Source organism: Anolis sagrei, chromosome X (genome assembly GCF_037176765.1).
Source record: "Anolis sagrei isolate rAnoSag1 chromosome X, rAnoSag1.mat, whole genome shotgun sequence".
NCBI lineage: Eukaryota > Metazoa > Chordata > Lepidosauria > Squamata > Dactyloidae > Anolis > Anolis sagrei.
The window spans coordinates 108,551,621-108,575,477 of NC_090034.1; the positions used below are offsets into that span (position 1 = coordinate 108,551,621).

Sequence of the window (23,857 nt, forward strand, 5' to 3'; positions counted from 1 at the left end):
GGCTTTCATAAGATCTTGACAGGAGGGGGTTGGACTGGATGGCCCTTGGAGTCTCTTCCAACTCTAGGATTCTGTCCATCCATTCATGAATGTATATTATGGCCCTTGGGGTTTCTAGGGTTCTATGGTTCTACCTATCCATTCAGATATCTAGCTAATGCTCTCCATCAGGGATGGGCTTGGAGTCTCTTCCAATTCTAGGAGTCAATGATCATCTGAGTAAAACTTCTCTGGAGGTTGTTCAGCAAAGGTTGGGTGGCCATCCATTGGGAGGACTGGGGTGGTGTCTTCCTGCCTGGCAGAAGGAAGTTGGATTGGATGGCCCTTGGAGTCTCCTCCAACTCTAGGATTCTGTCCATCCATTCATGAATCTATATTATGGCCCTTGGAGTTTCTAGGGTTCTGTGATTCTACCTATCTATTCCGATATCTAGCTAATGCTCTCCATCATGGGCTTGGATTCTTCCAACTCTAGGAGTCAATGATCATCTGAGTAAACTCTGGAGGTTGTTCAGCAAAGGTTGGATGGCCATCCATTGGGAGGACTGGGGTGATGTTTTCATCCAACTCTAGGATTCTGTCCATCCATTCATATATCTATATTATGCTCCTTGGGGTTTCTAGTGTTCTATGATTCTACCTATCTATTCAGATATCCAGCTAATGCTCTCCATCGTGGATGGGCTTATATTCTTCCAACTCTAGGAGTCAATGATCATCTGAGTAAACTCTAGGATTCAATGATCATTTGAGTAAACTCTAGGAGTCAATGATCATCTGAGTAAACTCTAGGATTCAATGATCATCTGAGTAAACTCTAGGATTCAATGATCATCTGAGTAAACTCTAGGAGTCAATGATCATCTGAGTAAACTCTAGGAGTCAATGATCATCTGAGTAAACTCTAGGAGTCAATGATCATCTGAGTGAACTCTAGGAGTCAATGATCATCTGAGTGAACTCTAGGAGTCAATGATCATCTGAGTAAACTCTAGGAGTCAATGATCATCTGAGTAAACTCTAGGATTCAATGATCATCTGAGTAAACTCTAGGATTCAATGATCATCTGAGTAAACTCTAGGAGTCAATGATCATCTGAGTAAACTCTAAGATTCAATGATCATCTGAGTAAACTCTAGGATTCAATGATCATCTGAGTAAACTCTAGGAGTCAATGATATTCTGAGTAAATTCTGGAGGTTGTTCAGCAAAGGTTGGTTGGCCATCCATTGGGAGGACTGGGGTGATGTATTCATCCAACTCTAAGATTCTGTCCATCCATTCATGAATCTATAGTATGGCCCTTGGGGTTTCTAGAGTTCTATGGTTCTACCTATCCATTCAGATATCTAGCTAATGCTCTCCATCATGGATGGGCTTGGATTCTTCCAACTCTAGGAGTCAATGATCATCTGAGTAAAATTTCTCTGGAGGTTGTTCAGCAAAGGTTGGGTGGCCATCCATTGGGAGAACTTGGGTGGTGTCTTCCTGTCTGGCAGAAGGAAGTTGGATTGGATGGCCCTTGGAGTCTCCCCCAACTCTAGGATTCTGTCCATCCATTCATGAATCTATATTATGGTCCTTGGAGTTTCTAGGGTTCTGTGATTCTACCTATCTATTCCGATATCTAGCTAATGCTCTCCATCATGGATGGGCTTGGACTCTTCCAACTCTAGGAGTCAATGATCATCTGAGTAAACTCTGGAGGTTGTTCAGCAAAGGTTGGGTGGCCATCCATTGAGAGGACTGGGTTGATGTCTTCCTCCAACTCTAGGATTCTGTCCATCCATTCATGTATCTATATTATGGCCCTTGGGGTTTCTAGGGTTCTATGATTCTATCTCTCCATTCAGATATCTAGCTAATGCTCTCCATCATGGATGGGCTTGGAGTCTCTTCCAACTCTAGGAGTCAACTATCATCTGAGTAAACTCTAGGAGTCAATGATCATTTGAGTAAACTCTAGGAGTCAATGATCATTTGAATAAACTCTAGGAGTCAATGATCATCTGAGTAAACTCTGGAGGTTGTTCAGCAAAGGTTGGGTGGCCATCCATTGGGAGAACTTGGGTGGTGTCTTCCTGTCTGGCAGAAGGAAGTTGGATTGGATGGCCCTTGGAGTCTCCCCCAACTCTAGGATTCTGTCCATCCATTCATGAATCTATATTATGGCCCTCGGGGTTTCTAGGGTTCTATGAGTCTATCTGTCCATTCAGGTATCTAGCTAATGCTCTCCATCATGGATGGGCTTGGAGTCTCTTCCAACTCTAGGAGTCAATGATCATCTGAGTAAACTCTGGAAGTTGTTCAGCAAAGGTTGGGTGGCCATCCATTGGGAGGACTTGGGTGATGTCTTCCTCCAACTCTAGGATTCTGTCCATCCATTCATGTATCTATATTATGGCCCTTATGGTTTCTAGGGTTCTCTGATACCATCTATCTATCCAGATATCTAGCTAATGCTCTCCATCATGGATGGGCTTGGAGTCTCTTCCAACTCTAGGAGTCAATGATCATCTGAATAAACTCTACGAGACGATGATCATCTGAGTAAACTCTAGGAGTCAATGATCATCTGAGTAAACTCTAGGAGTCAATGATATTCTGAATAAACTCTGGAGGTTGTTCAGCAAAGGTTGGTTGGCCATCCATTGGGAGGACTGGGGTGATGTCTTCATCCAACTCTAGGATTCTGTCCATCCATTCATGAATCTATAGTATGGCCCTTGGGGTTTCTAGGGTTCTCTGATTCTACCTATCTATTCCGATATCTAGCTAATGTCTCCATCATGGATGGTCTTGGATTCTTCCAACTCTAGGAGTCAATGATCATCTGGGTAAACCTTCTCTGGAGGTTGTTTAGCAAAGACTGGATGGCCATCCATTGGGAGGACTTGGATGGTTCCTTCCTGCCTGGCAGAAGGGGATTGGACTGGATAGCCCTTGGTCTCTTTCAACTCTGGGATTCTGTCCATCCATTCATGAATCTATATTATGGCCCATGGGGTTTCTTGGGATTCTACCTATCCATTCAGATATCTAGCTAATGCTCTCTATCATGGATGGGCTTGGACTCTTCCAACTCTAGGAGTCAATGATCATCTGAGTAAACCTTCTCTGCAGGTTGTTCAGCAAAGACTAGATGACCATCTATTGGGAGGACTTGGATGGTTCCTTCCTGCCTGACAGTAGGGGTTTGTATTGAATGGCCCTTGGAGTCTCATCCAACTCTAGGATTCTGTCCATCCATTCATGTATCTATATTATGGTCCTTGTGGTTTCTAGAGTTCTATGATTCTACCTATCTATTCAAATATCCAGCCAATGCTGTCTTATCATGGATGAGCTTGGACTCTTCCAACTCTAGGATTCAATTATCATCTGAGAATACCTTCTCTGGTTGGGTGGCCATCCATTGGGAAAACTTGGATGGTTCCTTCCTGCCTGGCAGTAGGGGGTTGGATTGGATGGCTTTTGGAGTCTCCTCCAACTCTAGGATTCTGTCCATCCATTCATGAATCTATATTATGGCCCTTGGAGTTTCTAGGGTTCTGTGATTCTACCTATCTATTCAAATATCTAGCCAATACTCTCCATCATGGATGGGCTTGGACTCTTCCAACTCTAGGAGTCAATGATCATCTGAGTAAACCTTCTCTGGAGGTTGTTAAGCAAAGACTAGATGACCATCTATTGGAAGGACTTGGATGGTTCCTTCCTGCCTGGCAGAAGGGGGATGGACTGGATGGCCCTTGGAGTCCCTTCCAACTAGAGGATTCTGTCCATCCATTCATGAATCTATAGTATGGTCCTTGGGGTTTCTAGGGTTCTCTGATTCTACCTATCTATTCAGATATCTAGCTAATACTCTATCATGGATGGGCTTGGACTCTTCCAACTCTAGGAGTCAATGATCATCTGAGTAAACCTTCTCTGGAGGTTGTTAAGCAAAGACTAGATGACCATCTATTGGAAGGACTTGGATGGTTCCTTCCTGCCTGTCAGTAGGGGGTTGGACTGGATGGCCCTTGGAGTCTCTTCCAACTCTAGGATTCTGTCCATCCATTCATGTATCCATATTATGGCCCTTGAGGTTTCTAGGGTTCTATTGTTCTACCTATCCATTCAGATATCTAGCCAATGCTCTCCATCATGGATGGTCTTGGATTCTTCCAACTCTAGGATTCTTCCAACTTACCCAATGATCATCTGGGTAAACCTTCTCTGGAGGTTGTTTAGTAAAGACTGGATGGCCATCCATTGGGAGGACTTGGATGGTTCCTTCCTGCCTGGCAGAAGGGGGATGGACTGGATGGCCCTTGGAGTCTCTTCCAACTCTAGGATTCATGTATCTATATTATGGCCCTTGGGGTTTCTAGGGTTGTATGATTCTACCTATCCATTCAGATATCTAATCATTCAGACTCTCTTATCATGGATGAGCTTGGACTCTTCCAACTCTAGGAGTCAATGTTCATCTGAGTAAACTTCTCTGGAGGTTGTCCAGCAAAGGCTGGATGGCCATCCATTGGGAGGACTTGGGTGGTGTCTTCCTGCCTGGCAGAAGGGGGTTGGACTGGATGGCCCTTGGAGTCCCTTCCAACTTGAGGATTCTATAATGCATGGAAATAGAAGCAAGTATTGAGTGCCCTGGATATATATGTGCAGAGGGGTTGACTCATTGTGCCGCAGTTGGCCTTCTGCATCTTCCATGTGTCCCTATGATTCCGCTTTAACTTTTCCATGGAAACAATCTGTGGTATCCTGAGGTTTTAGGGAGAGTTCTGTGGGATTTTGGGTTGGAGAGCTCTAGCACCACACCAGGAGACCACTACCATGATTCCTTAGGATGCAGATGTGGGAGCAAAAGGGGAATGGCACTGCAATACCTACAGAGTTTGTCTTTGGCTTGACCACAATGTAAACATCAACCCAGGACCCTCTATATGCATCTGGAGGTGTGTGTAGACTGCAGAATAGATGCAGTTTGACACCACTTGAAGTGACATTCCAATGATATGCACTCCTAGGAGTTTTAGTTTGATCAGGGCTGCACACTCTTTACCAGGGAAGGCAAACAATTGTGCAAAATTACAACTCACATAAATGCAATGTGACATCCTTTCAAAGATCCATAGACCCATAGAGTCCAACCCCCTTATGCCATAAAGGAAGACATCATCCAAGCCTTCCCATTATCCCTCCCTCCAAGCATAGGATAGATAGATAGATAGATAGATAGATAGATAGATAGATAGATAGATAGATAGATAGACAGACAGACAGACAGACAGACATAGAATGCAAAATTTGGAAGGGATCCCTAAAGGCCATCCAGTCCAACCCCTTTGGACATAGAGAAAGACACCATCCAAACCCTCCAAACAGATGATCATCCAAACATATGTATGACTCAGAAATAGGCAGATAGAATCCAAGATTTGAAAGGGATCCCTAAAGGCCATCCAGTCCGCCCCTTCTGCCATAGCGGGAGACACCACCCAAGCCCTCTGAACAGACAGCCATCCAAGCAGAAATATAATTGAAAGAGGGCTCCCGCCCTCCTCCCTAGGAATTTCTTCCTTCTTTCCTTCTTCTCCCCTTCCTCTCCTTTTTTCCTTCCCTGCTTCCTTCCTTCCTTCTTCCTTCCTTTTCTTCCTTCCTTCCTTCTTCTTTCCTTCCTTCCTTCTCCCTTTCCTCGCCTTCCTTCCCTCTTTCTTCCTTTCTTTTCTCCTTCCTCTCCTTCCTTCCTTCCTCCTTCTCCCTTTCCTCTCCTTCCTCCCTTTTTTCTTCCTTTCTTTTCTCCTTCCTCTCCTTCCTTCCTTCCTTCCTTCCTTCCTTCCTTCCTCCTTCTCCCTTTCCTCTCCTTCCTTCCTTCTTCTTTCTTTCTTTTCTCCTTCCTCTCCTTCCATCCTTCTTTCCTCCTTCTCCCTTTCCTCTTCTTCCTACCTTCTTTCTTCCTTTCTTTTCTCCTTCCTCTCCTTCCATCCTTCTTTCCTCCTTCTCCCTTTCCTCTCCTTCCTTCCTCCTTCTCCCTTTCCTCTCCTTCCTTCTTCCTTCCTTCCTTCTTTCCTTCCTTCCTCCTTCTCCCTTTCCTCTCCTTCCTTCCTTTCTTTTCTGCTTCCTTCCTTCTTTCTTCCTTCTTTCTTCCTTCTTTCTTCTCCCTTTCCTCTCCTTCCTTCCTTCCTTCCTTCTTCTCCCTTTCCTCTCCCTCCTTCCTTCTTTCCTTCCTTCCTTCCCTTCCTCCCTTCTTTCTTCCTTCCTTTTCTCCTTCCTTCTTTATTTCTCTTTTCTCCCCTTCCTCTCCTTCTTTCCTTCCTTCCCTCCCTCCCTTTCTACCTTCCTCCCTTCCTTCACCTGCCAGGAGTGTGGAGGGCGACCCGCTCTTGGCCCCGAGGAGGACCCCCATTCCTCCTCAACTCGGGGCTCCTCTCGGGTGTTTTCCAAGGGGGGGGGTCTCTTTGGCCCCTCCCCCTCCCTTTCCTTCCTTTTCCTCCCCGGAAAAGAGGGGGAGATCCCTTTGCGGCCGTCGCCGGGCGGCCTTTGTGAGCTCAGCGAGGGGCCAGGGAGGGGGGGCTCCCCAAGGGACATGGCTAATGGGAAGGGTCCCCTCTTGACTGCTATCATCATCATCATCATCATCACCACCGTCGTCATCATCCACCCTGACACTCTCACCCTCTCTGGCCCCATGATCTACCCCGCCAGATAAAGCCCAGATTACCTGCGTTGAACTGGATTATATGGCAGTGTAGACAAATATAATCCAGTTCAAAGCAGATTACAAGGACTTTCTCTGGCGGTGTAGATCATGGGGCCTCTGTGTTGCCTGCTGTGCTAGATGTGTCCAGATCTAGGGAAGTCCTGCTCCCCATGCTCTATTCCGCTTTGGTTAGACCACTTTACCTGGAATATTGTGTCCAATTCTGGGCACCACAATTCAAGAGACATATTGACTCTAAGCTGGAATGTGTCCAGAGGAGGGCGACTCAAATGATCAAGGGTCTGGAGAACAAGCCCCATGAGGAGCGGCTTAAGGAGCTGGGCATGTTTAGCCTGAAGAAGAGAAGGCTGAGAGGAGATATGATGAGAGCCATGTCTCAATATGTGAGAGGAAGTCATAGGGAAGAGGGAGCAGATCAAGGGTCTGGAGAACAAGCCCTATGAGGAGCGGCTTAAGGAGCTGGGCATGTTTAGCCTGAAGAAGAGAAGGCTGAGAGGAGATATGATGAGAGCCATGTCTCAATATGTGAGAGGAAGTCATAGGGAAGAGGGAGCAGATCAAGGGTCTGGAGAACAAGCCCTATGAGGAGCGGCTTAAGGAGCTGGGCATGTTTAGCCTGAAGAAGAGAAGGCTGAGAGGAGATATGATGAGAGCCATGTATCAATATGTGAGAGGAAGTCAAAGGGAAAAGGGAGCAGATCAAGGGTCTGGAGAACAAGCCCTATGAGGAGCGGCTTAAGGAGCTGGGCATGTTTAGCCTGAAGAAGAGAAGGCTGAGAGGGGATATGATGAGAGCCATGGATAAATATGTGAGAGGAAGCCACAGGGAGGAGGAGGGAGCAAGCTAGTTTTCTGCTTCCCTGGAGACTAGGACTCCATGGAACAATGGCTTCAAACTACAAGAGAGGAGATTCCACCTGAAGATGAGGAAGAACTTCCTGACTGTGAGAGCCGTTCAGCAGTGGAACTCTCTGCTCCGGAGTGTGGTGGAGGCTCCTTCTTTGGAAGCTTTTCAACAGAGACTGGATGATGGCCCAGGAGGTCTCTTCCAACTCTAGAAAGAACTACCTGACTGTGAGAGCTGTTCAGCAGTGGAACTCTCTGCCCCGGAGTGTGGTGGAGGCTCCTTCTTTGGAAGCTTTTAAACAGAGGCTGGATGGCCATCTGTCAGGGGTGCTTTGAATGCAAAATTCCTGCTTCTTGGCAGAATGGGGTTGGACTGGATGATGGCCCAGGAGGTCTCTTCCAACTCTTGGATTCTAGGATTCTAGGATTCTATGATACAGTCCTTTGGTCAATGCTTGGGCATTAGGTCTTCATGCCCACTGGGGTCTCATTTCGAGGGGGTCAACCACTTTGGGTCTCCTGTGGTCGAGAGAAAAGCAGGCGAGACATCCTCCTGACATTCACACTCAAGGCCAATTCTCCAGAGCAGGGGTCCTCACACTTTTTAAACGGGGGGGGGGGGGGGGCACTTCACTCTCCCTCAGCCAGTTGGAGGGCCAGACTATAGCAGAGCACCTGAGGAACCAACCTGGACACAGCATATTATTTGAAAACACAGAAATGCTGGGCCACTCTCACAACCACCATGTCGGGCTACACAGAGAAGCCACTGAAATACACAAGAAGCAGGTGGACAATCTCAACAGAAAGGAAGAGACCATGAAAATGCACAAAATCTGGCCACCAGTATTAAAAAACTCAAAACGTAGAGTTTCCAGCAAAGAGGAAACAAACAAGGACATCTAATCACCTCTCAACAAAAGATTGCTCCAGGCACTGCCAGGAAATCAAATCTAATCAAGGTGATCAGTTGAAACATTCACACCCAGCTCCAGCAGACAAGAGTCCTTTGTCCCACCCTGGTCATTCCACAGATATATAATAAACCCATTGTCCTAGTTCCAACAGACCTCACAACCTCTGAGGATGCTTGCCATAGATGCAGGTGAAACGTCAGGAGAGAATGCCTCTAGACCATGGCCATATAGCCCAAAAAAACCTACAACAGCCCAACCAGACTATAGTTTTAAAAAAATGTGTTCAGATTCCTATGCACATTGCACATCTCTTATTTTGAAGTTCCAAAACGGGAACAAATACAATGGGTTGTTGTAGGTTTTTTGGGGCTATATGGCCATATTCTAGAGGCATTCTCTCCTGACGTTTCACCTGCATCTATGGCAAGTATCCTCAGAGGTAGTGAGGTCTGTTGGAAACTAGGAAAAGGGTTTGTATATCTGTGGAATGACCAGGGTGGGCAAAGAACTCTTGTCTGTTGGAGCTAGGTGTGAATGTTTCAACTGACTACCTTGATTAGCATTTGATAGCCTGGCAGTGCCTGGAGCAATCTTTTGCTGAGAGGTGATTAGACATGCCTAATTGTTTCCTCTCTGTTGTGCTGTTGTAATTTTAGAGTTTTTTTTAATACTGGTAGCCAGATTTTGTAAGAAGTAAGGTGTAATTAATGATTAGAGGGTCCTGTTCCTGCTCTAGGGTGCAACAGAAGGGGGATTTCTCCCCTGCAAGGGATGCATCACTATCTTGCAAAGCTAAGCGGATGCATCCTTGCAAGACACACCTTGCAAAGCTACATCTCCCAGGATCCCATCGCCTTGAGCCACTGAAGTTCACATGGTGCCAAACTGCATCTTTGGAACCTCTCAGTCTTACAGCTCTTTTGTTGCAGCAAAACAATGCAAATGCTGGCCAATACTATGAATTTTACCTTCAAGAACCCCTCTCCAGAAAGATCTGGGTCCTACAGCACCACTCTATAATCATGTTCCTAGAGAAGGACCTAGAGATGAGGCACCGGGATTGTGGCGCAGCTGGCTGAGTGCCAGCTGCATTAAGATCACTCTGACCAAAAGGTCATGAGTTCAAAGCCAGCCCGGGTTGGAGTGGGTTTCCAACCAATTGTGTGTAGCCTGTTGTCGACCTTTGCAACCCGAAAGACAGTTGCATCTGTCAAGTAGGAAAATTAGGTACCACCTTAAAGTGTGGGGAGGCTAAGTTAACTAATTTATGAGGCCATAAAGAAGACTCCAGCGGGGAAGCATGCGGGGAATGCGGAAATGCTTCATCAGTGTCGCAGATGGACGATGAAAGCGACAGCTCCCCTGGTGGCCAGTAAAAGTTAAATAGCCTCTGTGTATGTCTGTATATGTTTGTATGTCAAAAATTGGGATTGAATGTTTGCCATATATGTGTACAGTGTAATCCGCCCTGAGTCCCCTGCGGGGTGAGGAGAAGGGCGAAATAGAAAAGCTGTAAATAAATAAATAATAATAAATGAGAAAAGTCTGCATTTCCCTCCTTCATGGGGGCCTTTGGCCCTCGAGCCCAACAAGTGCGGAGACCGACGGTTCCTATCACTGTGGGTTTCTAGGAGATGAAAAGTCCTTATTCAAATCAGGGACGTTACCTTTCCATTGGATTCCTTCTCCTCTCTGCTTCAGAATTAAGGCTCGCTAAAGGACAAACTGCAACTGTCAGTCACTGCTGGCTAAAGAATTTAGCCTTGCCTCTCAAACAAAACAAACACTCAGAGCAGCTAATTTTAAACACTCACTCAGATTCCTAATGCACTCTAAGACAAGGCTTCTTGCTTCCTCAACTTCTGTGAGAACTCAGCTGCCTCTTGAGCTCTGTTGGGGGTGCTTTGAATGCAATTTCCCTGCTTTTTGACAGAATGGGGTTGGACTGGATGGCCCGTGAGGTCTCTTCCAACTCTATGATTCTATGATTCTATAAGAAGACAATCCACCTGTGCAACCCTGAGGTGTCTCTTCCATTTTATTTGTAAGCAAGGCCTTGTCCTGGCACAGAGATGTCTTTCTTTCTCCAACTGGAGCCTGGACCGCATCAATATGACTTCGATAATCTGTCCCTTCTCTCCATTTTCACGACTCGCCGGTGGTCAGTTATATTTCGCTGTGTTCCCTTCTTCAAGTGTCACCCATCAATGCGCTCAAGGACCCTAAAAATGAATTTAAAATGACAACATCTGCAACAAGGAAGTCCAACAGAGTGTGAATCCGCTATAGATTGCAACCTGGGCTCTGCAAGCGGCTGATACCTATCCCTAAAATTGGTCCAGATTGCAGTGTGAGCATCATGCTGTGACGCTGGAGACCAGGGCTTGAATTCACTCTCAGCCCTGAGAATCCAATGGGGGGTGATTAGGGGCAGGTTGCACTCTCTCAGCCTCCAAAAGAGACGCCTGAATAAATCTCTCCAAGACTCCGAGGACGTTGGGAAAAAGCTACAATAACACGAGGGCACACTGCTGGAAATGCAAAGAAAAAGAAGGTTCATATTTCCACATGTGGTGCCCAAACGCCTGGTCCAACATCCAAGTATTTAATTTCTTTCTGAAGGAAAGGAGGGATGTTGCTGATCTGATCTCCCCGGGGAGGGAATTCCATAGGTGAAGGGCCACCACTGAGAAGGCCCTGCTCCTTGTCTCCGCCAATCTCACTTGTGACAGAGGCGGGGTCGAGAGCAGGGCCTCCCCAGAAGATCTCAGACTCCGAGATGGGACGTAAAGGGAGATGCGTTGCACAAATACCAAGGGCAAGATGGATGGATGGCATCCTTGAAGTGACTGGACTGACCTTGAAGGAGCTGGGGGTGGTGACGGCCGACAGGGAGCTCCGGTGTGGGCTGGTCCATGAGGTCACGAAGAGTCGGAGACAACTGAACGAATGAAGAACAACAACTGCCGCACCCTGTATATCAACATGCATTATTTACACCAAACTCCGCTGGGCCGGCCACGTTGTCCGGATGCCTGACCACTGTCTCCCAAAGTAGTTGCTCTACTCTGAACTTAAGAACGGAAAACGGAACGTTGGTGGACAGGAAAAGAGACTGAAAGATGGGCTCAAAGCCAACCTTAAAAACTCTGGCATAGACACTGAACTCTGGGAAGCCCTGGCCCTTGAGCGCTCCAGCTGGAGGTCAGCTGTGACCAGCAGTGCTGCAGAATTTGAGGAGGCACGAGTGGACGGTGAAAGAGAGAAACGTGCCAAGAGGAAGGCGCATCAAGCCAACCCCAACCAGTACCACCTTCCACCTGGAAACTGATGCCCTCACTGCGGAAGAAGATGCAGAGCAAGAATAGGGCTCCACAGCCACATACGGACCCACAAGGAAACCCACGATGGAAGACCATCTTACTCATCCAACGAGGGATCGCATAAGTAAGTAAGTAAGTAATTTACACCAAAAGTTCCCCAATCGGTTATGACAATTCAGCAGCTTCCTTATCTCAAAGTTAATCAGCTATTCACCTCCTCCATGATGCCATTTCAAGGTGTCAATTATAGGATGGTATCTCCTAGAAGGACTGGGAGAAAGCTCGGATAGATCTTGGGATTCCATGGTGAGAAACATCTGGAGGAAGGAGAAGACAAGAAGTCAAAGCCAGCCCTCTTCTTGTGTACGACTCTCTCTTGGTGTCCTGGACAGAGGCAGCCCTAGGTAATTTTCAATGGTAAGCAAACAGTATTTTGGCACCCCCTCCCCCCCAACCAATCATTGATATATATTTTCTGTTTGTCGTTGGAGTTCTGTGTGCCATATTTGGTTCAATTCCATCATTGGTGGAGTTCAGAATGCTCTTTGATTGTAGGTGAACTATACATCCCAGTAACTACACTTGCCGCACTTGCTCCCTTGCCTGGCCCGCTTTGGGTCCGGAGGCGTGCCTGAAGACCCCGGCATGTGCACCAAAAGTCACCTCTTCTCCTGACTTTCTCCTCAGCCATTGGGACCAAGAGAGAGAGAGAGAGAGAGAGAGAGAGAGAGAGAGAGAGGTGGAGGTGCCCACCTTTCCTGAAGGTAGGCGCAAAAACAAAGGAGGGAGCGGAGGTGGGAGATACCTCCAGCCGGAGGGTCTCTCTCTCTCTCTCTCTCTCTCTCTCTCTTGGTCCCAATGGCTGAAGAGAAAGTCAGGAGAAGAGGCGGCTTTTGGTGCGCACGCTGGGGTCTTCAGACACGCCTCCGGACCTGAAGCGGGCCAGGCGTGGCGGCTCCGCCCCTTGGCCCACCCGTGGATTGTGGAGAGGAGAGGAGGCAAGTGGAGCACCAGGGGATCGGGAAAGGGAGCCGATCATGGGGAAGGGATCGAACGCGGAGAATGATTAAGCGCTGGCTCTCCGGTGGCCGGGTGGAGCAGGAACGAGAGGGGCGAGGCGAGGCTCAAGGGCCCGGCCCCTTTGGGAAGAGGATCGCCCGGCAGCGAGGCAAGAAAGCCGAGGCTTCCCCCAGATTGCTAGGGCTGTTGTGAGCTGAGGGGGCGCTCCTCAAGTGGCGGACGAGGGGCATTTACAGAGGCGCCTCTGCACCCCTGGCAAAAAAAAATGTTCTGCGACCGCTTACTTCGTGTAATGGACGAGCCGCCCCTGGTCCTGGACACATCCTTTGCTCCATCCAGAAAGGAGCCAGGACCACCGGGGAAGGGGGGTGCTATGTCTTCCCTTCCATCCCTGACCTATCATTGGCCATGGGACCAACGGGAAGGGTCTTCATCATTGTTCCAGGGTTTGACTCACGGTAAACGGAGAAAAGCACCATGCCCAGGAAGACGGCGGCGCTCAGGCTCCCAAAGACAATGCCAACGATGGTCATTTTGTTGAATCCCCGGTCTGCAAGGAGGAAAGCACACAATGCAGAGCTTGGCACATCACTCTCTGGCCAATATCTTTCACTGTGTATTGTCGAAGGCTTTCGTGGCTGGAATCACTAGGTTCTTGTGGGTTTTTTCGGGCTATAGGGCCATGTTCTAGAGGCATTTCTCCTGACGTTTCGCCTGCATCTATGGCAAGCATCCTCAGAGGTCGTGAGGTCTGTTGGAAGTAGGAAAATGGGTTTATATCTCTGTGGAATGACCAGGGTGGGGCAAAGAGCTCTTCTCTGCTGGAGCTAGGTGTGAATGTTTCAACTGACCACGTTCATTAGCATTTGAAGGCCTGCCTGACCCTGGGAAAATCTTTTGTTGAGAGGTGTTAAGATATGCCTTTCATTGTGCTGTTGCAGGTTTTTTTCGGGCTGTATGGCCATGTTCTAGAGGCATTCTCTCCTGACGTTTCGCCTGCATCTATGGCAAGCATCCTCAGAGGTAGTGAGGCGTGAATGTCAGGAGAGAATGCCTCTAGAGCAGTGGTTCTCAACCTTCCTCATGCTGCGACCCCCTAATACAATTCTGCATGTTGTGGTGACCCCCAACCCTAAAATTATTTTCCTTCCTACTTCATAAATGTCATTTTGCTCCTGTTATCAATCGTAATGTATCTATCTGATCTGCAGGATGTATTTTCATTCACTGGACCAAATTTGGCACAAATATACAATATGCCCAAATTTGAATACTGGTGGGTTTGGGGAGTGGGGGGGTGGGTGGGTTGATTTTGACATTTAGGAGTTGTAGTTGCTGGGATTTATAGTTCACCTGTAATCAAAGAGCATTCTGAACTCTACCAACGAAGGAATTGGGCCAAACTTGGCACACAGAACTCCCATGACCAAAAGAAAACACTGGAAGGGTTTGATGAGCATTGACCTTGAGTTTTGGAGTTGTAGTTCACCTACATCCAGAGACCACTGTGGACTCAAACAATCATAGAATCATAGAATCATAGAATCAAAGAGTTGGAAGAGACCTCAAGGGTCATCCAGTCCAACCCTATTCTGCCAAGAAGCAGGAATACTGCATTCAAATCACCCCTGACAGATGGCCATCCAGCCTCTGTTTAAAGGATGATGGATCTGGATCTGCACTAAACTTGCCATGAATATTCAATATGCCCAAATGTGAACACTGGTGGAGTTTGGGGAAAATAGACTTTGACATTTGGGAGTTGTAGTTGCTGGGATTTATAGTTCACCTGTAATCAAAGAGCATCCTGAACCCCACCAACAATAGAATTGGGAGAAACTTGGCACACAGAACTCCCATGACCAAAAGAAAACACTGGAAGGGTTTGATGAGCATTGACCTTGAGTTTTGGAGTTGTAGTTCACCTACATCCAGAGACCACTGTGGACTCAAACAATGATGGATCTGGACTAAACTTACCATGAATATTCAATATGCCCAAATGTGAACACTGGTGGAGTTTGGGGAAAATAGACTTTGACATTTGGGAGTTGTAGTTGCTGGGATTTATAGTTCACCTGTAATCAAAGAGCATTCTGAACTCTACCAACGACAGAATTGGGCCAAACTTGGCACACAGAACTCCCATGACCAAAAGAAAACACTGGAAGGGTTTGATGAGCATTGACCTTGAGTTTTGGAGTTGTAGTTCACCTACATCCAGAGACCACTGTGGACTCAAACAATGATGGATCAGGACCAAACTGTGCATGGATACTCAATATGCCCAAAGGTGAACACTGGTGGAGTTTGGGGAAAATAGACCTTGATATAGACCTTAAAATGATCAAGGGTCTGGAGAACAAGCCCTATGAGGAGCGGCTTAAGGAGCTGGGCATGTTTAGCCTGAAGAAGAGAAGGCTGAGAGGAGACATGATAGCCATGTATAAATATGTGAGAGGAATCCACAGGGAGGAGGGAGCAAGCTTGTTTTCTGCTTCCCTGGAGACTAGGACGAAATGGGACAATGGCTTCAAAGTACAAGAGAGGAGATTCCATCTGAACACGAGGAAGAACTTCCTGACTGTGAGAGCCGTTCAGCAGTGGAACTCTCTGCCCCAGAGTGTGGTGGAGGCTCCTTCTTTGGAGCCTGTTAAACAGAGGCTGGATGGCCATCTGTCAGGGGTGATTTGAATGCAATATTCCTGCTTCTTGGCAGAATGGGGTTGGACTGGATGATGGCCAATGAGGTCTCTTCCAACTCTTTATGATTCTATGATTCTATGATATTTTGGGAATTGTAGTGCTGCGATTTATAGTTCCCCTACAAAGAGCATTCTGAACTCCACCAACAATAGAATTGGGATAAACTTCCCACATAGAACCCCCATGACCAACAGAAAGTACTGTTTTCTGATGGTCTTCAGTGACCCCTCTGACACTCCCTCCAGGGGTCCCGACCCCCAGGTTGAGAACCACCGCTCTAGAACATGGCCATATAGCCCAAAAAAACCTACAACGACCCAGTGATTCTGGCCACGAAAGCCTTCGACAATGCATCTTTCCTCGTGTTAGCAATTCTATTCTTAGTGGAGCCTACTATCCACATTTTAATTAAATTATCCCATTTCTTGGTTATTTTAGGTGGGATACTAAATGGAGGGTTTGGAATAAGTATACAAATTTAGGTAATATCATTTTTCATGCCTTCAGCCTTGTTGTAATGTCACCATTCCATTTTTCCCCTAGTTTTCCTAGAAAACTGCAGCTTCTGTTTGGAGTTTCAAGGCAGGAAAAGAAGATGGAGGAGGCAAAATAATGGTTTGTCCCAAGGCAGTGTTCTTTACTTACCAAACAATTTGGGCTCGTCATCAGGTGGATCTGCAAAACAAACAAAAACAATTCGGCTGAAACACATCACACAAATAGACAGTCATATTTTGCTGAAATGTGAGAGATAGTCCTGTACAAAAATGTTATAGACATGTTGCAAAGAAATGTGAGAGATAGTCTTGTTGCACAAAAATGTTATAGACATATTTCAAAAAAAATTACAAATAGTCTTGTTGCACAAAAATATTATAGACACATTGCAAAGAAATGTTACAAATAGTCATGTTGCACAAAAATGTTATAGACATATTGCAAAAAATGTTACAAATAGTCATGTTGCACAAAGTGTTATAGACATGTTGCAAAGAAATGTGAGAGATAGTCATGTTGCACAAAAATGTTATATACATATTGCAAAAATTTTTACAGATAGTCTTGTTGCACAAAAATGTTATAGACATATTGCAAAAAATGTTACAGATAGTCGTTGCACAAAAATGTTATAGACATATTGCAAAAAATGTTACAGATAGTCGTTGCACAAAAATGTTATAGACATATTGCAAAAAATGTTACAGATAGTCGTTGCACAAAAATGTTATAGACATATTGCAAAATTTTTTTACAGATAGTCTTATTGCACAAAAATGTTATAGACATATTGCAAAAAAAGTTACAATTTGGCTGAAACACAGCACACAAATAGACAGTCATATTGTGCCAAAATGTGAGAGATAGTCCTGTTGCACAAAAATGTTATAGACATATTTCAAAAAAAATTACAAATAGTCTTGTTGCACAAAAATATTATAGACACATTGCAAAGAAATGTTACAAATAGTCATGTTGCACAAAAATGTTATAGACATATTGCAAAAAAATGTTACAAATAGTCATGTTGCACAAAGTGTTATAGACATGTTGCAAAGAAATGTGAGAGATAGTCATGTTGCACAAAAATGTTATATACATATTGCAAAAAATTTTACAGATAGTCTTGTTGCACAAAAATGTTATAGACATATTGCAAAAAATGTTACAGATAGTCGTTGCACAAAAATGTTATAGACATATTGCAAAAACTTTTTACAGATTGTCTTATTGCACAAAAATGTTATAGACATATTGCAAAAAAAGTTACAATTTGGCTGAAACACAGCACACAAATAGACAGTCATATTGTGCCAAAATGTGAGAGGTAGTCCTGTTGCACACAAATGTTATAGACATGTTGATCTAGAGGTGGAATTTAGGGGCCTTTGCCAAGAGGCAGAGACCAATTAGACTCATTCAAGAGTTCTTTTTCCCTGGCGAGACAGAGAAGCACCCAATATTTTTCCCTGATTTCCCAATGAAAGGTCTCACCAAGTTGAAGAAAAGCCATCGAGGTTTATTAGCTGAAAAGGATGCAGAGCTGCAATCATTCGCCAGGAGAGCATGAAGAAAATACACCAATAGTAAATTCAAAGTTGCAGAGTTCAAACTTCCCACCCCGGCCTCCCTGCTGCCTTCCACCGTGATTGGACGATGGGCAAACAGCTGGGAGGCGGCCCTCCCACCCCCGGCGCCTCTGGACCAATCAGGAAGCTCCAGTGGCCCGTACGATCCAATGGGGAGACCTCTGCCACCTGGTGGCGACAGCAAATCAGGAGAGAGGGAGGCGGGTCGATAGAACACAAAGGAATCATGTTCAGATGAGGTTTGCTTTTCTCGGACTCGCTGTTTTGCAGGTTTTTGCCTCCTGGCAACGATGGAGTGTGGAAGGGGATTTCACCCTTCCACGGTCATGTTGCACAAAACATTACAGACCTATTTCACTCAAACCTTCAATGTAGTTATATTGAACAAAATATCCTACATCACAAAATTGTTATTAGATGCATTGCCCAAAAAAGGTGATAGATGGTCATATTTCACAAATGTTCCAGGGAATGTTATAGGGAGTCATATTTCACAAAATTGATAGTCATATTGCACTAACAATATGACAGTTATATTTATAATATTTCACCAACTATTTTAGATATATTGTACAGAACGGTTATAGAGAGTCATATTGCACATATGTTATAATGAGTCATATTTCACCAAACATTATAGAGATTCATATTGCACAAACTTGATAGTCATATTGTACTAACATTGCAGACAGTTGTATTTCATCAACTATTTTAGATATATTGTACAGAATGGTTATAGTCATATTGCACATATGTTATAATGAGTCATATTTCACCAAACATTATAGAGATTCGTGTTGCACAAACTTGATAGACAGTCATATTGTGCTAACATTACCGACAGTTGTATTTCACCAACTATTTTCGATATATTGTACAGACCATATTGCACAACTCTCTATAACCATATGCACGGATGTCATATTTCACCAAATGTTATAGAAAGTCCTACTGCACAAACCTGATAGTCATATTTCACTAACATTACAGTCCTATTTCAGTCCTATTTCACCAAATGTTGTAGACATATAGTACAAAATGTGATAGTCAGATATATTGCACAAACGTTATAGACATATTGTCCAAAAATGTGATAGTTAGATATATTGCACAAAAACGTTATAGACATATTGTACAAAAGTGTGATAGTCAGATATATTGCACAAAAATGTTATAGACATATTGTACAAGAATGTGATAGTCAGATATATTTCACAAAAACATTATAGACATGTTGTACAAAAATGTGATAGTCAGATATATTGCACAAAAATGTTATAGACATATTGTACCAAAATGTGATAGTCAGATATATTTCACAAAACGTTATAGACATATTGTACAAAAATGTGATAGTCAGATATATTGCAAAAAAACGTTATAGACATATTGTCCAAAAATGTGATAGTTAGATATATTGCACAAAAACGTTATAGACATATTGTACAAAAATGTGATAGTTAGATATATTGCACAAAAACGTTATAGACATATTGTGAAAAAGTGTGATAGTCAGATATATTGCACAAAAATGTTATAGACATATTGTACAAAAGTGTGATAGTCAGCTATATTGCACAAAAATGTTATAGACATATTGTACCAAAATGTGATAGTCAGATATATTTCACAAAATGTTATAGACATATTGTACCAAAATGTGATAGTCAGATATATTGCACAAAAACGTTATAGACATATTGTACCAAAATGTGATAGTCAGATATATTGTACAAAAACGTTATAGACATATTGTACCAAAATGTGATAGTCAGATATATTGCACAAAAACGTTATAGCCTACAGTGGACGATAAGCTCTACACTTCCGATCCGCGTATCCTCAGGGCCCTCGATCAATGTGATATAGTTTCCCAGGTCGGTGATGTTCAAGGGTGTGATCTCAAGGGAGCAGTCGGGCCGTATGGTCTCTCGCCCGGTGAAGTTTGGCCCCTTCCTCACTTTAAAGCTTGGGTAGAAGAAAGCGGACAGGATGGTTTCATTTGTTCTCAATTCCTTTCGGAACCAGCGGCAGATCACCCGGGTAATGGCCAGGGTGACCGGGGTGAGGCGGACGCTTCCTCCTTCCATCGGCATTGGTGGCTCCACCGTGATATTTGTCCCCTTGTAGTCGGCCTCGGTTGAGAAGAAGCAAACGCTCAAGACGAAGGCTGTGGGGAGAAGAAGGGAAGGGGCGTCACTCCCAGCAAGGCATCCCTTGGAGGCAACGCCAACCAACCCAACATCTGGCTCATATCTCCAAGCAGCCTCAGGACCTCCAAAGGCTGTGTGGAGAGAAGAAAGGAAGGGACGTCACTCCCAGCAACGCATCCCTTGAAGGCAACGCCAACCAACCCAACATCTGGCTCTCATCTCCAAGCAGCCTCGGGACCTCCAAAGGCTGTGTGGAGAGAAGAAAGGAAGGGACATCACTCCCAGCAACACATCCCTTGGAGGCAAAGTCAACCAACCCAACATCTGGCTCTCATCTCCAAGTAGGCTCAGGACCTCCCAAGGCTGTGTGGAGAGAAGAAAGGAAGGGACGTCACTCCCAGCAAAGCATCCCTTGGAGGCAACGCCAACCAACCCAACATCTGGCTCTCATCTCCAAGCAGCCTCTGGACCTCCAAAGGCTGTGTGGAGAGAAGAAAGGAAGGGACGTCACTCCCAGCAAAGCATCCCTTGGAGGCAACGCCAACCAACCCAACATCTGGCTCTCATCTCCAAGCAGCCTCTGGACCTCCAAAGGCTGTGTGGCGAGAAGAAAGGAAGGGACGTCACTCCCAGCAACGCATCCCTTGGAGGCAACGCCAACCAACCCAACATCTGGCTCTCATCTCCAAGCAGCCTCTGGACCTCCAAAGGCTGTGTGGCGAGAAGAAAGGAAGGGACGTCACTCCCAGCAACGCATCCCTTGGAGGCAACGCCAACCAACCCAACATCTGGCTCTCATCTCCAAGCAGCCTCAGGACCTCCAAAGGCTGTATGGAGAGAAGAAAGGAAGGGACGTCACTCCCAGCAACGCATCCCTTGGAGGCAACGCCAACCAACCCAACATCTGGCTCTCCAAGCAGCCTCAGGACCTCCAAAGCATATCTCCAAAGGCTGCGATGAGTTTTCCAGACTGTATGGCCCTGTTCCAGCAGCATTCTCTACCCCTTCTACCATAAAAGAAGACACCATCCAAGCCCTCCCAACAGAAGGCCATCCAGCCATGGATATGATTGACTGATTGATTGATTGATTGATTGATCGATTGATTGATTGAGAGAAGGAAGGGGACACCTCCAGGCTTCATATTCCACTGCCAACCAGATCTAACTGTGGGGAAGTCCTTCCTAATGTTGATGTGGGCCCTCTCTCCCCTGCCTTTGAGTCCTGGCCCCTCCCTCCCTCCTTCCTGGGAGCTCGCTCCTTCCTTCCTTCCTTCCTTCTCTCCTACCTTCCTCAACCCTCCCTCATGCCTTCCTTCTTTCCCTCCTTCCCTCTTTCTTTCTTCCTTCCATCCTTCCTTCCTTTTTGCTCTCTCTCCCTCCCCCATCCTTCTCTCCTACCTTCCCTCAAACTCTCCCTCATTCCTTCCTTCCTTCTATTCTTCCTTTTTGCCCTCTCTTCCTCCATCCTTCCTTCTTTTCCTCCTTCCTTCCCTTATTCTCTCTTTCCTTCCTTCCCTCCTTCCTTCTCTCCTACATTCCTTCCAGCACTCCCTCATTCTTTCCTTCTTTCCCTCCTTTCCTCTTTCCTTCCTTCCTTCCAACTCCCCCTCGTGTCTTCTTTCTTTCCCTCCTTCCCTCTTTCCTACCTTCTTTCCATCCTTCCTTTTTGCCCTCTCCCTCCCCCCTTCCTTTTTTCCTTCCTTCCTCCCTTCTTTCTCTTTCTTTCCTTCTTTCCTTCCTTCCCACCATCCTTCCCTCTTTCCTTCCACCCTTCCTTCCTTTTTGCCCTCTCTTCCCCCTTCCTTCCTTCCTTCCTTCCTTCCTTCCTTCCTTCCTCTCTTTCCTCCTTCCTTTTCTCCCCCTTCCTTCAAACTCTGCCTCATTCCTTCCTTCCACCCTTCCTTTTTTGCCCTCTCTTCCTCCATCCTTCCTTCCTTTTCCTCTTCCTTTCCTCCATCCTTCCTTCTTTCTTTTCCTCCTTCCTTCCCATATTCTCTCTTTCCTTCCTTCCCTTCTTCCTTCTCTCCTACATTCCTTCCAACATTCCCTCATGCCTTCTTTCTTTCCCTCTTTCCCTCTTTCCTACCTTCTTTCCATCCTTCCTTTTTGCCCTCTCCCTCCCCCCTTCTTTTTTTCCTTCCTTCCTTCCTTCCTCCCTTCTCTTTCTTTTCTTCCTTCCCGCCATCCTTCCCTCTTTCCTTCCATCCTTCCTTCCTTTTTGCCCTCTCTATCCCCTTCCTTCCTTCCTTCCTCTCTTTCCTCCTTCCTTCTCTCCTTCCCCAACCTTCCCTCATTCCTTCCTTCTTTCCCCCTTCCCTCTCTCCCTCCTCCCTCCCTTCCTCCTCTCCTACCTTCCTTCAAATTCTCCCTCACTCTTTCCTTCCTTCCACCCTTCCTTTTTGCCCTCTCTTCCTTCCTTTCCTGTGTCCTTCCTTTTTCTCCTTTCTTCTTTCCCTCCTTCCCTCTTTCCTTCCTTTTCTCATTCCTTCCTTCCCTCTATATTTCTCCTTCCTTCCTTTTTTCTCTCTCTCCCTCCCTCCTTCCATTCTTTTCTCCTTTCTTTCTCCCCTTCCTTCTTTTTACTCCTTCCTTCCTTCCTTTTTTCCTTCCTTCCTTTTTGCCCTCTCTTCCTCCCTCCCTCCTTCCTTCTTTCTTTTCCTCCTTCCTACTTTCCCTCCTTCCCTCTTTCCTTTCTTCCTTAATGTTCTCCTTCCTTCCTTCCGTTCTTCCTTCCTTCATTCCTTCTCTCTCTCTCTTCCTTCCTTCCTTCCTTTTCTCCTTCCAATCCTCAGTCCTTCCTTCTTTCTTTTCCTTCCTTCCTTCCTTCCTTCCTTCCTTCCTTCTCTCTCTCTCTCTCTCTCTCTTCCTTCCTTCCCTCCTTCCTTTCCTCAGTCCTTCCTTCTTTCTTTTCCTTCCTTCCTTCCTTCCTTCCTTCATTCCTTCTCTCTCTCTTCCTTCCTTCCTTCCTTCCTTTTCTTCCTTTCCTCAGTCCTTCTTTCTTTTCCTTCCTTCCTTCCTTCCTTCCTTCCTTCCTTCCTTCCTTCATTCCCTCTCTCTCTCTCTCTCTCTCCCTTCCTTCCTTCCTTCCTTCCTTCCTTTTCTCCTTCCTTTCCTCAGTCCTTCCTTCCTTCCTTCCTTCCTTCATTCTCTCTCTCTCTCTCTCCCTTCCTTCCTTCCTTCCTTCCTTCCTTCCTTCCTCCCTCCCTCCCTCCCTTCCTTCCTTCCTTCCTTCCTTTTCTCCTTCCTTTCCTCAGTCCTTCCTTCCTTCATTCCTTCTCTCTCTCTCTCTCTCTCTCTCTCTCTCTCTCTCTCCCTCCCTTCCTTCCTTCCTTCCTTTTCTTCCTTTCCTCAGTCCTTCTTTCTTTTCCTTCCTTCCTTACTTCATTCCCTCTCTCTCTCTCTCTCCCTTCCTTCCTTTTCTCCTTCCTTTCCTCCTCCCTCCCTCCCTCCCTCCCTCCCTCCCTCCCTCCCTCCCTCCCTCCCTCCCTTCCTTCCTTCCTTCCTTCCTTCCTTCCTTCCTTCCTTCCTTCCTTCTTCCTTGACCTGCCAGGAGTGTGGAGGGCGACCCGCTCTTGGCCCCGAGGAGGACCCCCATCCATCCGGCCTCCACTCCTCTCCCTTCGGGGCTCCTCTCGGGGCTTTTCCGGGGGAGGGGTGTCTGTGTGGCCCCTTCCCCTCCCTTTCCCCTCCCTTCCCTTCCTTTCCTTTCCTTCCCGGAAAAGAGGGGGGGGGTCCCCTTGCGCCCGTCGCCGGGCGGCCTTTGTGAGCTCAGCCCTGGCCTTGCTCTCCTTCCCAACAGGGGGCGCCTCGCCACTGCAGAAGGAAAGCAAACTATGGAACTGCCATCGCCGAATGCTAGAGGAGCCTGGGATTTCTAGTTCGCCCCTTTGGATAGGGGAGACTCTATGCCATGCAAAGCTACAACTCCCACTGAGCCATGGCAGCTGAAGTAGAGTCAAGCCCCCTTCATTCTGCATTGCAGCAGATTGTGGTTGTTGTTGTTGTTGTTGTTGTCTCCTGCACTCTGCTTATAATATAATATAATATAATATAATATAATATAATATAGTATAGTATA

General features: G+C 46.0%; 1 protein-coding gene across 1 annotated transcript in view; it reads right to left on the bottom strand.

Moving 5' to 3' along the window:
* Window positions 1-23,374, bottom strand: part of LOC132780510 (uncharacterized) — a 30,641-nt gene extending 7,267 nt beyond the window's left edge. The window contains exons 1-4 of the mRNA XM_067460809.1: window positions 23,323-23,374; window positions 19,429-19,794; window positions 16,183-16,212; window positions 13,289-13,381 (exon numbers count right to left, since the gene is read on the bottom strand). Of these exons, the coding sequence (XP_067316910.1) occupies window positions 13,289-13,381; window positions 16,183-16,212; window positions 19,429-19,794; window positions 23,323-23,374 (541 nt within the window). The remainder of the gene's footprint in view (window positions 1-13,288; window positions 13,382-16,182; window positions 16,213-19,428; window positions 19,795-23,322) is intronic.
* Between the last annotated feature and the right edge of the window lie 483 nt (window positions 23,375-23,857).